Raw genomic sequence first — 16,721 nt, 5'->3', positions numbered from 1 at the left:
GAATACACACACAATCACTAACTCCAGTCATACAGGTTCTAGAGTGGGATATCTTAATGTCATGGTCTTGAAGGCCTCTATCAGGTACTATAAACCTACAGTAAGACAGGGAGGACTACACTGCCACTTGCTGGCAAGATAGTGATGGTGCACTTGGAACATACTGTGTGAGTGTGTGTGTGTGTGTGTATGTGTGTGTGTGTGTATGTGTGTGTGTCTCTTACCTCTTCAGATGGTAGATTTTGTGTGTGTACTGTCCTTTCTCGCCATCCTTCTCATAGGGTTCATTCTTGAGGACCTCAATGCCCTCTCCTCCACCCGTCTCATTCTTACTGGCCACTGCTACGGAGTACAACTGGCCCACTTGATACTGAAACAAACACACACACACACGTTACCGTACCATTACAATACAACAAATACTTGCGCTCATGCAGGTCAAAAACAGTCTCGAAAACCAGACTATAGGCATCAGCGACTTTAAAAAATATATACACTGCTCAAAAAAATAAAGGGAACACTAAAATAACACATCCTAGTTCTGAATGAATGAAATATTCTTATTAAATACTTTTTTCTTTACATAGTTGAATGTGCTGACAACAAAATCACACAAAAATTATCAATGGAAATCAAATTTATCAACCCATGTAGGTCTGGATTTGGAGTCACACTCAAAATTAAAGTGGAAAACCACACTACAGGCTGATCCAACTTTGATGTAATGTCCTTAAAACAAGTCAAAATGAAGCTCAGTAGTGTGTGTGGCCTCCACGTGCCTGTATGACCTCCCTACAACGCCTGGGCATGCTCCTGATGAGGTGGCGGATGGTCTCCTGAGGCATCTCCTCCCAGACCTGGACTAAAGCATCCGCCAACTCCTGGACAGTCTGTGGTGCAACGTGGCGTTGGTGGATGGAGCGAGACATGATGTCCCAGATGTGCTCAATTGGATTCAGGTCTGGGGAACGGGCGGACCAGTCCATAGCATCAATGCCTTCCTCTTGCAGGAACTGCTGACACACTCCAGCCACATGAGGTCTAGCATTGTCTTGCATTAGGAGGAACCCAGGGCCAACCGCACCAGCATATGGTCTCACAAGGGGTCTGAGGATCTCATCTCGGTACCTAATGGCAGTCAGGCTACCTCTGGTGAGCACATGGAGGGCTGTGCGGCCCCCCAAAGAAATGCCACCGCCAAACCGGTCATGCTGGAGGATGTTGCAGGCAGCAGAACGTTCTCCACGGCGTCTCCAGACTCTGTCACGTCTGTCACATGTGCTCAGTGTGAACCTGCTTTCATCTGTGAAGAGCACAGGGCGCCAGTGGCGAATTTGCCAATCTTGGTGTTCTCTGGCAAATGCCAAACGTCCTGCACGGTGTCGGGCTGTAAGCACAACCCCCACCTGTGGATGTCGGGCCCTCATACCACCCTCATGGAGTCTGTTTCTGACCGTTTGAGCAGACACATGCACATTTGTGGCCTGCTGGAGGTCATTTTGCAGGGCTCTGGCAGTGCTCCTCCTTGCACAAAGGCGGAGGTAGCGGTCCTGCTGCTGGGTTGTTGCCCTCCTACGGCCTCCTCAACGTCTCCTGATGTACTGGCCTGTCTCCTGGTAGCGCCTCCATGCTCTGGACACTACGCTGACAGACACAGCAAACCTTCTTGCCACAGCTCGCATTGATGTGCTGGATGAGCTGCACTACCTGAGCCACTTGTGTGGGTTGTAGACTCCGTCTCATGCTACCACTAGAGTGAAAGCACCGCCAGCATTCAAAAGTGACCAAAACATCAGCCAGGAAGCATAGGAACTGAGAAGTGGTCTGTGGTCACCACCTGCAGAACCACTCCTTTATTGGGGGTGTCTTGCTAATTGCCTATAATTTCCACCTGTTGTCTATTCCATTTGCACAACAGCATGTGAAATTTATTGTCAATCAGTGTTGCTTCCTAAGTGGACAGTTTGATTTCACAGAAGTGTGATTGACTTGGAGTTACATTGTGTTGTTTAAGTGTTCCCTTTCCCTTTTTGAGCAGTGTATATATATATATATATCTTTTTTTAAAGAGATCGGCCGATTAATCGGTATTGGCTTTTTTTGGTCCTCCAATAAATCGGTATCGGTGTTGAAAAATCATAAAATCGGTCGACCTCTAATGTAAACCTCTGACCCACTGGGAATGTGATGAAAGAAATAAAAAGCTGAAATAAATTCACTACCATTATTCTGACTTTTCACATTCTTAAAATAAAAAGTGGTGATCCTCCTAGGACTAAATGTCAGGAATTGTGAAAAACTGAGTTTAAATGTATTTGGCTAAGGTGTATGTAAACTTCAGACTTCAACTGTAGGTAGTGACATAGATCCTCTATGCCTAAAGAGTCCGTCGTTGAAACCAGGCCCTATAGGTCACTGTGTTGCCTACGGTCGGGTTTTTAGAAACTATAAAAGACATTGATAGCAACTAAGAACATAAGGAATAAATAAAAACATTAGTTATGGACTATCAGATGACAGAGAGTGCTCATGTTGAATAAGAGCTTGACTAACAGGATGGCAGTGTCCAGCATCATACAGGGTTAACAAAGTTGGGAGACACATGGTGGCCACTACTAGCATCCCCAGTCCCCACAACAGACCAACACAGCCCAACATAGAGCCACTCTTCACTGTTTTGATTTAATAGGATTAGGGGGAGGGGGGCGTGAAAACAGCCACAGTGGGGGGCCTACAGCACTGGAGGGCCTACATGGCTGGCTGTGTGACTGTGTGTTTGTGTACAAAAGAAAGATTGTGTGAGAGACTGCATGTGTCAAGCGTTTGTCATCTATGGGGACTATAAAAACATCACTGCATGCATTCAGTGTTCATTGATTCAACATGGGTATTGTGCCAACCAAAAACAATGTAGTTTTTATGCATCGTCTCCTAGCCACAACAAGCAAGAAGAGTAGGCTAAACAGACAAATTGTCCAGAGAACAGAGCTCTGATCAAACAAGAGTTTTACTGTCCGTCTCCTCTGTTCTGGGCCCTGTAGAGGACAACACTTATTCCTTTCACATCTAAAGGCATTCCCTCTTACTCGCCCAAACGCATGCAGTCACACACATACTGTAGGCGCACACACACACAACTATGTTAATTAACCAACATATGGCCCTAGGTTAAATGAGACATTCAAATTGTCCTGAATTAGACAAAGGAATTTAAACAAGCACTCAGTTTTTCAACTAGTTTGATCACTGTTCATAAATGTTTGTGTAATTAATGAAACGAGCCATTCATGATGGTGCTGCAGGTCTGTTTTTATGCTATGCTTATACTGTGGATACTAAGCCTGTATCAGATCAACAAGTCAGTATCTGAAGGTCAGGGTATTTTTGTTTTATTCCATTCACTACCAGTCTTCCAGGACGTTTTCCTCTCATCACGGTAGGGAAGGGCAGTTATTACTGAATGCAGTATGTATGACTGTGCATCGCGCTACTACTGCGGATTTAGCCCTTCAGTCAGCCTTGACAATGGTATGCTATTTTCCGCTCTTCAAATAGCAATTACAGGCGCACCTAACAGAGGAGCTAACACAGATCAATGTGAACAGTCACCAGAAAACATTTTTGTAACAGAATCAGTTCAAATCAGTTATAGTATGGCGAATATCAGACTTCTTTCACTGTTAGCCAAAAACTACTTGAGAAAAGCAGCCCGTTCGCTGTTGTCTTTTTTTATTTATGTACTGCCCTCTGCATCATTCTGATTGGTGAAGAGCAATTAAAAAATATATATATTACAGTGCATTATCAAAGTGTTCAGACCCCTTGACTTTTTTGGGATTAAATATATATTTTTCCTCATCCATCTACACACAATACCGTATAATGACAAAGCGAAAACCATTTTTTTAGCAAATTTATTACAAGTAAAAAAAACTAAAATCCCTTATTTACATAGGTATGAGACTCGAAATTGAGCTCAAGTGCATCCTGTTTCCATTGATCATCCTTGAGATGTTTCTACAACTTGACTGGAGTCCACCTGTGGTAAATTCAATTGATTGGACATGATTTGGAAAAGCACACATCTGTCTACAGTTGGGCAAAAAAGTATCTAGTCAGCCACCAATTGTGCAAGTTCTCCCACTTAAAAAGATGAGAGAGGCCTGTAATTTTCATCATAGGTACACTTCAACTATGACAGACAAAATGAGAAAGAAAAATCCAGAAAATCACATTGTAGGATTTTTTATTGAATTTATTTGCAAATTATGATGGAAAATAAGTATTTGGTCAATAACAAAAAAGTTTCTCAATACTTTGTTATATACCCTTTGTTGGCAATGACAGAGGTCAAACATTTTCTGTAAGTCTGCACAATTGGTGGCTGACTTTCACACACTGTTGCTGGCATTTTGGCCCATTCCTCCATGCAGATCTCCTCTAGCAGTGATGTTTTGGGGCTGTTGCTGGGCAACACAGACTTTCATCTCCCTCCAAAGATTTTCTATGGGGTTGAGATCTGGAGACTGGCTAGGCCACTCCAGGACCTTGAAATGTTTCTTACGAAGCCACTCCTTCATTGCCCGGGCGGTGTGTTTGGGATCATTGTCATGCTGAAAGACCCAGCCACGTTTCATCTTCAATGCCCTTGCTGATGGAAGGAGGTTTTCACTCAAAATCTCACGATACATGGCCTCATTCATTCTTTCCTTTACACGGATCAGTCGTCCTGGTCCCTTTGCAGAAAAACAGCCCCAAAGCATGATGTTTCCACCCCCATGCTTAACAGTAGGTATGGTGTTCTTTAGATGCAACTCAGCATTCTTTGTCCTCCAAACACGACGAGTTGAGTTTTTACCAAAAAGTTATATTTTGGTTTCATCTGACCATATGACATTCTCCCAATCTTGTTCTGGATCATCCAAATGCTCTCTAGCAAACTTCAGACGGGCCTGGACATGTACTGGCTTAAGCAGGGGGACATGTCTGGCACTGCAGGATTTGAGTCCCTGGCGGCGTAGTGTGTTACTGATGGTAGTAGGCTTTGTTACTTTGGTCCCAGGTCTATGCAGGTCATTCACTAGGTCCTCCCGTGTGGTTCTGGGATTTTTGCTCACCGTTCTTGAGATCATTTTGACCCCACGGGGTGAGATCTTGCGTGGAGCCCCAGATCGAGGGAGATTATCAGTGGTCTTGTATGTCTTCCATTTCCTAATAATTGCTCCCACAGTTGATTTCTTCAAACCAAGCTGCTTACCTATTACAGATTCAGTCTTCCCAGCCTGGTGCAGGTCTACAATTTTGTTTCTGGTGTCCTTTGACAGCTCTTTGGTCTTGGTCATAGTGGAGTTTGGAGTGTGACTGTTTGAGGTTGTGGACAGGTGTCTTTTATACTGATAACAAGTTCAAACAGGTGCCATTAATACAGGTAATGAGTGGAGGACAGAGGAGCCTCTTAAAGAAGAAGTTACAGGTCTGTGAGAGCCAGAAATCTTGCTTGTTTGTAGGTGACCAAATACTTATTTTCCATCATAATTTGCAAATAAATTCATAAAAAATCCTACAATGTGATTTTCTGGATTTTTTCTCTCATTTTGTCTGTCATAGTTGAAGTGTACCTATGATGAAAATTACAGGCCTCTCTCATCTTTTTAAGTGGGAGAACTTGCACAATTGGTGGCTGACTAAATACTTTTTTTGCCCCACTGTATATTAGGTCCCATACTTGACAGCGCACGTCAGAGCAAAAACCAAGCCACAAGTTCAAAAGGAATTGTCCGTAGAGCTCCGAGAAATGATTGTGTCGAGGTACAGATCTGGGGAAGGTTACCAAAAACGTCTTTGGCATTGAAGGTCCCCAAGAATACAGTGGCCTCCATCATTCTTAAATGGAAGATGTTGGGAACCACCAAGACTCTTCCAAACTGAGCAATCGGGGGAGAAGAGCCTTGATCAAGGAGGTGACCAAGAACCCGACGGTCACTCTGACAGAGCTCCAGAGTTCCTCTGTGGAGATGGGAGAACCTTCCAGAAGGACAACCATCTCTGCAGCACTCCACCAATCAGGCCTTTATGGTAGAGTGGCCAGACAGAAGCCACTCCTCAGCAAAAGGCACATGACAGCCCGATGGAGTTTGCCCAAAGCCACATAAACGACTCTCGGACCATGAGAAACAAGATTCTCTGGTCTGATGAAACCAAGATTGAACTCTTTGGCCTGAATGCCAAGCGTCACGTCTGCAGGAAACCTGGCACCATCCCTACGGTGAAGCATGGTTGTGGCAGCAGCATACTGTGGGGATGTTTTTCAGCGGCAGGGACTGGGAGACTAGTCAGGATCGAGGGAAAGATGAACGGAGCAAAGTACAGAGATCCTTGCTGAAAACCTGGTCAAGAGCGCTCAGGCTGGGGTGGAGGTTGACCTTCCAACAGGACAACTACCCTAAGCACACAGCCAAGACAACGCAGGAGTGAGTTTGGGACAAGTCTCTGAATGTCCTTGAGTGGCCCAGCTAGAGCCCGGTCTTGAACCTGATTTTACATCTCTGGAGAGACCTGAAAATAGCTGTGCAGCGAAGCTCTACCCCAAACCAAACAGAGCTTGAGGGGATCTGCAGAGAAGAATGGGAGAAACTCCCCAAATACAGGTGTGCCAAGCTTGTAGCGTCATACCCAAGAAGACTCGAGGCTGTAATTGCTGCCAAAGGTGCTTCAACAAAGTACTGAGTAAATACTTATGTAAATGTCTGAATACTTATGTAAATGTGATTGTTTAAAAAAAGTGTTATACATTTGCAATGTTTTTTTGTTTTTTTACTGTTTTTGCTTTGTCATTATGGGGTATTGTGTGGAGATTGAGGTAAATAAAACTATCGAATCCATTTTAGAATAAGGCTGTAATGTAACAAAATGTGGAAGTGAAGGGGTCTGAATACTTTTCCGAATGCACTGTTTGTTCTGACTCTCCAGATATGCGAAATATTATTAGAATAGTGCAATAATTTAAAAATTCCCGTCCCTACTTCATAGTTAATTTTCTAATCATTTGAACGTACAGTGACTTCAGAATGTATTCACACCTTGACTTTTAACCCATTTTGTCAATGATCTACCAAAAATACTCTGTCAAAGTGAAAGAAACATGCTAATATTTGTAAAAATATAAAATATGACAAATGAAACTAATATACAGTATATTGATGAGATAATTATTCACCACTCTCCATGACAATACGGAGAGTGGTACACCGTAATGTGTAGCATTGGATTTGCTCCAAACATAACACTTTGTAGTCAGGACAAAAAGTTAATTACTTTGCCTCTTTTTTTGCAGTATTACTTTAGTACCTTGTTGCCAACAGGGTGCGTGTTTTGGAATATTATTCTGTACAGGCTTCCTTCTTTTCACTCTGTCAATTAGGTCAGTATTGTGCAATAACTAAAATGTTGATCCCTCAGTTCTATCACAGCCATTAACTGTTTTAAAGTCATCATTGGCCTCAGTGAAATCCCTGAGCGGTTTCCTTCCTCTCCGGCAAGAGAGTTAGGAAGGACGCCTGTATCTTTGTAGTGACGTTGCACTGATACACCATTCAAAGTGTAATTAATAACTTCACCATGCTCAAACGGATATTCAATGCGTTTTGTTTTTTACCCATCTACCAATAGGTGTCGTCCTTTGCGAGGCTTTGGAAAATCTCCTTTGTCTTTGTGGTTGAGTCCGTGTTTGAAATTGACTGCTCGACTGAGGGACCTAACAGATAATTGAACGTGTGGGATACAGAGATGAGGTAATCATAAAAAAAATCCATGCAATTTACTGTGACTTGTTTAGTAAATGTACTCCTGAACTTATTTAAGCGTGACATAAAAGGGGTTGAATTCTTGACGCAAGACATTTCAGCTTGTCATTTTTTATTAATTTGTAACAATAAAAAAACAATTCCACTGATATTATGCAGTATTGTGTGTAGGCCAGTGACAATAATATAAATTGAATCCATTTTAAAATGCAGGCTGTAAAACAAAATGTGGAAAAAGTAAAGGGGTGTGAATACTTGGAAGGCAGTGTAACTATAATCCATCCCTCACTGAACACACACATCATTGCCATATAAGGACAGTGTGAGAGTCAGAACGTTTTATAACAGTAACCCATACAAACAAGAGCAACAGGTAAGCTACCTCCATCCTCTTCACACAAAGGAATCAAAATATTTACTAACACTGTCAGATTCCAATAACACTACTCAAATCCAGAACCATAGAGATCGAAAATAATGCTTTTCAGCCTAATCATTGATGGAAATACATTTGACTGGTCGTGTTTATCGGTCCATTTGCATAATGTTGTGGAATTCAATTGCAGTGTGTATATTCGTTATGTTACTTATGAGCAGAAGATCTGTCAGTGCAAGAGCTGCTGCTACAGCGCGTCAATCAGCTCTTTCTTTGCTGCTGGAGTTAAACATGCGCTTTTATAAGCCCAATCAATGCACAACAACTCTAAATGCAATCACGTTATTAACAGTTGATGGCCATGATTGAAAAGAGCTACTATTTTTCTCTCTCAACTGGTAATTGAAGCACGCTTCCCATTCGCCATTCAAGTGCATAGGCAACGGAAGGCAGGCTACATCAGTTTTTGCTGTTTTTCTTGCAGACCGGAAAATGTTCCGGGGGTTCTTCCGATGGCATTGAGGAGTACACCACATCAGTCACTGGCCTCATCAATGACGTCGTCCCCACAGTGACCGTACGTATATACCCCGAAACCAGAAACCATTGGTTTCCAGGCAACATCCGCACTGAGCTTAAGGGTAAAGCTGCCGCGGTCAAGGAGCGGGACTCTAACCCGGAAGCTTATAAGAAATCCCGCTACGCCCTCAGACAAACCATCAAACAGGCAAAGCGTCAATACAGGACTAAACTGAATCCTACCACACCGGCTCTGACGCTCGTCAGATGTGGCAGGGCTTGCATACTATTACAGACTACAAAGGGAAGCACAGCCATGAGCTGCCCAGTGAGACAAACCTACCAGACAAGCTGAATTACTTCCATGCTCGCTTCGAGGCAAGTAACACTGAAACATGCATGAGAGCACCAGCTGTTCCGGACGACTGTGTGATCACACTCTCCATAGCCAATGTGAGTAAGACCTTTAAACAGGTCAACATTCACAAGGCCGCAGGGCCAGACGGATTACCAGGACGTGTATCAGCATGTGCTGATCAACTGGCAAGTGTCTTCACTGACATTTTCAACATATCCCTGACCGGGTCTGTAAAAGCTACATGTTTCAAGCAGACCACCATAGTCCCTGTGCCCAAGAACATCAAGGTAACCTGCCTAAATGACTACCAACCTGTAGCACTCACGTCTGTAGCCATGAAGTGCTTTGAAAGGCTGGTCATGGCTCACAACACCATTATCCAAGAAACCTTAGACCCACTCCAATTTGCATACCGCCCCAACAGATGATGCAATCTATATTGCACTCAACAAAGGCCTTTCCCACCTGGACAAAAAGGAACACCTATGTGAGAATGCTTTTCATTGACTACAGCGCAACGTTCAACACCATGGTGCCCTCAAAGCTCATCACTAAGCTAAGGACACTGGGACTAAAAACCTCCCTCTGCAACTGGATCCTGGACTTCCTGACAGGCCGCCCCCAAGTGGTAAGGGTAGGTAACAACACATCTGCCACGCTGATCCTCAACACGGGGGCCCCTCAGGGGTGCGTGCTCAGTCCCCTCCTGTACTCCCTGTCAACCCATGACTGCACAGCCAGGCACGACTCCAACACCATCATTAAGTTTGCTGACGACACAACAGCGGAAGGCCTGATCACCGACAACAATGAGACAGCCAATAGGGAGGAGGTCAGAGACCTGGCCGGGTGGTGCCAGGATAACAACCTCTCCCTCAACGTGACTACACGTTTCTCATCGACGGGCTGTAGTGGAGCAGGTTGAGAGCTTCAAGTTCCTTGGAGTCCCCAACAAACTGTCATGGTCCAAACACACCAAGAAAGTCGTGAAGAGGGCACGACAACGCCTATTCTCAGGAAACTGAAAAGATTTGGCATTGGCCCTTAGATCCTCAAAATGCACCAGAGAGCATCCTGACTGGTTGCATCACCGCCTGGTATGGCAACTGCTTGGGCTCCGACCGCAAGGCACTACAGAGGGTAGTGCGTACGGCCCAGTACATCACTGGGGCAAAGATTCCTGTCATCCAGGACCTATATACCAGGCGGTGTCAGAAGGCCCTAAAAATTGCCAAAGACTCCAGCCCCCCTAGTCATAGACTGTTCTCTCTACTACCGAGAGCTAAACCTAGGTCCAAAAGGCTTCCTAACAGCTTCTGCCAAGCTATAAGACTCCTGAACAGCTAACCAAAACAGCTACGAGGACTATTTGCATTATTTGCTATTTTTTCTTCTTTTTTTATTGTTAAAGTATTTACTAAATAAACTGAATTTGACACTGATTTTTTTATTAAAACTGCATTGTTTTTAACCATTTCACTGTAAGGTGTACTAAGGTTGTATTCGGCGCATGTGACAAATAATTTAATTTGATCAATGCATCACACACATCTTTGCAATGAGCTGGACATTGAGCTGAACATATATTTAATTGTGAAACCTGAAAGTTTTACTACATACGAGGCATGTCTTACCTTGCTTCAAAGTAGCCTAGCCAAAGTCTGACCATATCCTGAGGCAATTATTTTATAAAGACTTCCGTATGCGATTGAAACCAGTAGCCTATTTCTCTCATGTTCTACTGGTTTTCAAATTAACTTTCTTTCATTGTCCAGTAGCCAAAGGCATAATGCTAAACATATTAGCACCCATGCTAGTTGTTGCATCTTTAGATCACCCCTCTTTCTAGATTTGTAACATATATTTTAATCTCTGTCAAATGAAACCACTTGCTTGTGCAGTGTGCTTTTGACAACAATGTTTTCCCTCTAATTGCATTATGGAAGAAACATTTGCGCATAGCCTACTGCCTTGTGCACAATACTGCACTTATGTGACATAATTGTTTATCGACATTTTAACCTAAAACGTTCTGATCTGCTGCGTCAGCCTCATTGCTTTAATAACGTTTTTTTTCTGTGACCTAGACCTACTGGTTATATAAATGTAGGCTCTATCGTCCCAGAGTCTGTTTGGAATAGGCTATTTCCCTCGACAAGCTGGGTAAACTTTTCTACTATGGGGGATAATAGATTGACATAGCCTAGTGATTTTGCTGTTCGCTACTAGTCTTGGATGCAACATGGCGCCGACAGTCGCCCTGTTTCTAGTTCATAGCCAACTTTGCAGTATTACATTTTTTTGTTGCATGTTATTTCTTACATTATTTGCTCAGAACTTTTTTTTGTATTGTTACCTACAGCCATAAATAACTTTTGGATATTAGATCGGCGGTCATTGACCAGAAATTTGACTTCCTTGACCTGAATCCTTAGTTTGAACTTTCCCGTGCCATTATTTTATAGTAAGAACATAATTGAACTTAGCGGAATCAAATTAAAAATATATATTTTCCCATTCAGTAGGGAGTGGGCATATGTTGAACGTAAAAGTGATCATTTGAAACAGGTCCTATACGCGATATTTAGAGTTATTTGGCAACATTAGTTGTGAATGATACAGACCTCTGAATGTCTTGTAAATCAAACATATGGGCTGCGTGATGCGACTATAGGCTTTTGATGATTTGAGAAAGTCGCAAAAAAGCTTGCGCTCTGTTCCTGGCTGCACAGCTGTTCGCTCTTCAAGTGATCATATTTTCACCCATCACACTATTCTCAATTTAGTCTTTACTAATATGTAAAATTAGTTTAGATTTAGAATGGCCCATTATGAAATGGGCAGAAACAGGGGCAGGGGAAAGAAGACATGTCATCTGTATGCACTCAAATAGCGAATGGTGGCTTCACGTTTTCCCGACGGTCAGTTCTTCAATGATGCTGGGTAGGCGGCTACTTAGGTTTTATAGCAGAGCATGTGCTTAATATGAGCAGCTGAGAAATAAATATAAAAACACTTATCACTCCAGTATCAACCACTGTTTGAGGAGCATGCTCTTGCTGCGCGACAGGTAATATTCCACCCAAACTCTGTATACCATGGCTACCCAGTGCTTAATTTGGGAAACCAAGTGAAATCTGTTCGGGAAAATCGATAGTAACATGTTTTTGCAATTAAACATATTTCACTAAACTATAAACTATGGACAGCCCCTCTGCGTGCTCGAGAAAGGAATAAAGGAGATGGAAATGCATGGTTGTACAATATTCTGTATAGCTAAAAGATCATGTGTCACCCTTATAAAAATATCAAAATAATCCCTATTACTAAACTACTCAAAATTTGTATTACGTTTTTTTTTTTGGCTTGGGCTCATAAGCCTATGCATAAGCTCTAAAATGCGTATGGGTGTTTTTAATTAATCATCACCTTAGAATGCGCTGTCCATTTCGTTGTGTTAGGCTTTGAAACAACATCCACAAGGACCATATTTTACACTCAGTTTCAACCTGCTGTTGAACTTCTTTCTTCAAAATGAGAACAGTGAGGTCAGTTTTAAAAGCACAATACTGTTTTACTGATAAGTGTGTGTAATTTTCAATCACATTTGCATTGATATCAGTGTGGTTAGAGGGACAATAGGCCATTAGGACCTGATGAACGTTAGCAAATTGGGTACTACCAAAGTCTTTGAATGTCCTTGAGTGGCCAAGCCAGAGCCCGGACTTGAACCCCATCGAGCATCTCTGGAGAGACCTGAAAATAGCTGTGCAGCAACGCTCCCCATCCAACTCGACAGAGCTTGAGAGGATCTGCAGAGAAGAATAGGAAACTCCCCAAATACAGGTGTGCCAAGTTTGTAGCATCATACCCAAGAAGACTCGATGCTGTAATCGCTGCCAAAGGTGCTTCAAGAAAGTACTGGGTAAAGGGTCTGAATACTTATGTGATTTCAGGTTATTATTTTTTAAATATAAATTAGCAAAAATGTATAAAAAGCTGTTTCATCATTATGGGTATAGAGGTCCTGGATGGTAGAAAGCTTGTAACTGTACTCCGTCAGTGTAGCCTACCGAATCGGTAAGAGAGACGTTCATTTAGCTCCCTAATTTGCATAGGCCTAGGCTTTTTGCCGATTATCTGTAAATAAAATTATGAAAACATTCGATGAACAATCACTGCAGGAACAATAGGTAGCGGAGAGCCTCATTCGGGTCCAAATATGATAATTAGAGCCCTCATGGAAGCCAGGCATTAAAACGGAATTCAACAATAATAAAATAGGTATTGACCTTAGGGAATCAACTAAATGTATTACAAATTAATTAATTTGCCCAAGTTTATCATAAGACATCACAAATCACTTATGCATGCTGTTCTTCCTGCAACTTTCTGAATAGGCAATGAGAATGCTCCTGTGTCATTTAAAATTGTTAAGTCTTTCTACACAATACCAAAACACATTTTTCCAATCTAGGAGGTAAACTCGATAAAGTATTCAATCATTTCGCTGTGTATTTCAGATGGAACCTTTTGCGATATATCGGTATTGATGCACGGACCGGTTTGGGTTTTTACTTTACCTTCTATAACGGTATTTGAATGTTTGGTTTGATACATGTGATACGCAGTGTGTAACGTTCATTTTTATAGTTTACTTCGCTACTTGAGTCATCTCGCTCTCTCCATGCCGCTTTCCACACAAACCTAGCCCCGACTCCGGCTCCTGTCACTCAAGGAGCGCACTTGTTTTTCCTCCACCACGAGACACTTGCGTTCAGTCTGCGCCCACCACCGCTAACTAGCTAGCCATTTCACATTGGTTGCATATGCAGCTAGTTTGTCCTTTCTTAGCAAGTTTTCCTAAATCTGGTTAGCCGCTGATTGTTAGCCGCTAATGCTAATCTCTAGCTAGCTAGCAAATAAATTGACTGAGTAAGAGCAATTAGCTATACAGCCTAATAGGTAAACGTAAAGCAAGAATATTTTAGCTACATGAAGTAGCTAAGAGAAAACATTCAATGTAACCAAAGATTATAGGTTCCCCTAGGAAACACCTATCAACACTTTAGTTCCTACCCTGTCACAATAACTCCTCCCTGGCATTTTCATTCGTTGTCATGTCAAACACTATTAAAAGTTCCCACTATTATATTCTAACTATATAAGACATTCTATTTCCATGATTCCAACAGTTAACCCAAGTGTTTTGCTCTAAATCGCAAGTCAAATTGCAACATTTAGTAAAAATTGCTTGCCCATATCATGTAGCCCTAACTGGCAGTGTAGAAATGATCTCAAATGCAGAAATTGATGAAAATTACTTTTTGGGGGGGGTTGAAGTTGAACAGTATAAAACAATCTGAAATGGAGAAAGACCCATTGAAATCACTTAGAATGTATGTGTTGCCACCCTAGGGTCACGCACCACTCATCTAGGAAATGTAGAACTTTTATTATTTATAAACATAAAACAGTCAATTTTTTTATTTTTAAATACCATGATATATTTTGGCCATAATCGCCCAGCCCTATCAGAGGACACCAAAATGTATTTTTTTGTTGTTGCAAAATTAGCTCTAACCCAGGGGGGGCAAACCACCCCCAGAAAGTTTTAGGTCTTGTGAGCAGAAACTTGAACATTGTGAAAAATTTGTGCAACTTCCGGTACGTATTTACAGTGGACACTGAGGCTATACCCTTACAGTTTTAGACAGTATCTAATAGGCTATTGTGGCTATTTGTGTATAATGTAGCCCTACCAACAAAACCAATAGAGCAAATCCCATAACATTCACATGGAAATAGCTATAGATTTCTATGATATAGCCTACAGTAGCCTATATATGGTGTTCAATGCAGGCCTACATTGCATGAGACTTAAAAAGTTCACACATTATGAAGGGCTCGATATTAATTCATACTTTTTTTACTTGGTCTGTAACACCATAGGCCAAATAAGTGACTGTAAATTGCATTGTGCGATGCAAGAAACCACTTTACAAAATACAATTAATTATTACTACCATACAGATAATTAGACAAAGTAGGCTACCCCCCCCTCCCCACCTATTGGCTTATTTGCATATTCAAGAGTGTATTAAAATACAACACTGCCACTTTAATTACCTTCTTTGGGACTGGGGGGCAGTATTGAGTAGCTTGGATGAATAAGGTGCCCAGAGTAAACTGCCTGCTACTCAGGCCCAAAAGCTAGAATATGCATATAATTAGTAGATTTGGATAGAAAACACTCTGAAGTTTCTAAAACTGTTTGAATGATGTCTGTGAGTATAACAGAACTCATATGGCAGGCAAAAACCTGAGAAAAAATCCAACCAGGAAATCTGAGGTTCGTAGTTTTTCAAGTGATTGCCTATCCAATATACAGTGTAAATTTGGTCATATTGCACTCCCTACGGCTTCCACTAGATGTCAACAGTCTTTAGAACGTTGTTTCAGGCTTCTACTGTAAAGTGGGGGTGAATGAGAGGGGATTGAGTAAGGTCTCTCCCAGAGAACCACGAGCTGACCATGCGCGCTCACGTGAGAGCGACCTGCTTTCCATTGCATTTCTGAAGACAAAGGAATTCTCCGGTTGGAACATTATTGAAGATTTATGTTAAAAACATCCTAAAGATTGATTCTATACTTCGTTTGACATGTTTCTACGAACTGTAATATGACTTTTCGTCTGAACTTTTGCCCGGACCTGCCCGCGCGTCGTGAGTTTAGATTGTGTACTGATCGCGTGAACCAAAAGGAGTTATTTGGACATAAATGATGGACTTTATGGAACAAATCAATCCCAGTTCCATTTATTGTGGAACTGGGATTCCTGGGAGTGCATTCTGATGAAGATCAAAGGTAAGTGAATATTTATAATGCTATTTCTGACTTATGTTGACTCCAACATGGCGGATATCTTTTTGGGTTGTGTTGGTCTCTGAGCGCCGTACTCAGATTATTGCATGGTTTTCTTTTTTTCGTAAAGTTTTTTTGAAATCTGACACAGCGGTTGCATTAAGGAGAAGTACATCTTTAAATCTGTGAATAACACTTGTATCTTTTATCAATGTTTATTATGAGTATTTCTGTAAATTCATGTGGCTCTGTGCAAATTCACAGGGTGTTTTGGAGGCAAAGCCAAATGTAAACTGAGGTTTTTGGATATAAATATGAACTTGATCGAACAAAACATACATGTATTGTGTAACATGTTGTCCCGGGAGTGTCATCTGATGAAGAATATCAGAGGTTAGTGATTCATTTTATCTATATTTCTGCTTTTTGTGACTCCTCTCTTTGGTTGGAAAATCGCTGTATGCTTTCTGTGACTAGTTGCTGACCTAACATAATGATATATTCTGCTTTCCCTGAAAACCTTTTTTGAAATCGGACACTGTGGTTGGATTAACGAGAATGTTATCTTTAAAATGGTGTCTAATACTTGTATGTTTGAGAAATTTGAATTATGAGATTTATGTCGATTGAACTTGGCGCCCTGCAATTTCATTGGCTGTTGGCGAGGACAGGTTAACTGCCTTGTTCAGGGGCAGCAAGACAGATTTTTACATTGTCAGCTCGGGATTCGATCTAGCAACCTTTCGGTTACTGACCCAACGCCCTAACCACTAGGCTACCTGCCGACCCAAATTTGGCTTGG

General features: G+C 41.9%; 1 protein-coding gene across 1 annotated transcript in view; it reads right to left on the bottom strand.

The window, feature by feature from the left end:
• LOC139545389 (phosphatidylinositol transfer protein beta isoform-like) overlaps positions 1-16,721 on the bottom strand; it is a 43,892-nt gene that overhangs the window by 18,064 nt on the left and 9,107 nt on the right. The window contains exon 2 of the mRNA XM_071353106.1: positions 225-370. Coding sequence (XP_071209207.1) covers positions 225-370 — 146 coding nt within the window. The remainder of the gene's footprint in view (positions 1-224; positions 371-16,721) is intronic.

The sequence above is a fragment of the Salvelinus alpinus genome, chromosome 19 (genome assembly GCF_045679555.1).
Source record: "Salvelinus alpinus chromosome 19, SLU_Salpinus.1, whole genome shotgun sequence".
NCBI lineage: Eukaryota > Metazoa > Chordata > Actinopteri > Salmoniformes > Salmonidae > Salvelinus > Salvelinus alpinus.
The sequence above is the reverse complement of the archived record's forward strand: the minus strand, read 5'-3'. Positions and strand labels throughout refer to the sequence as shown.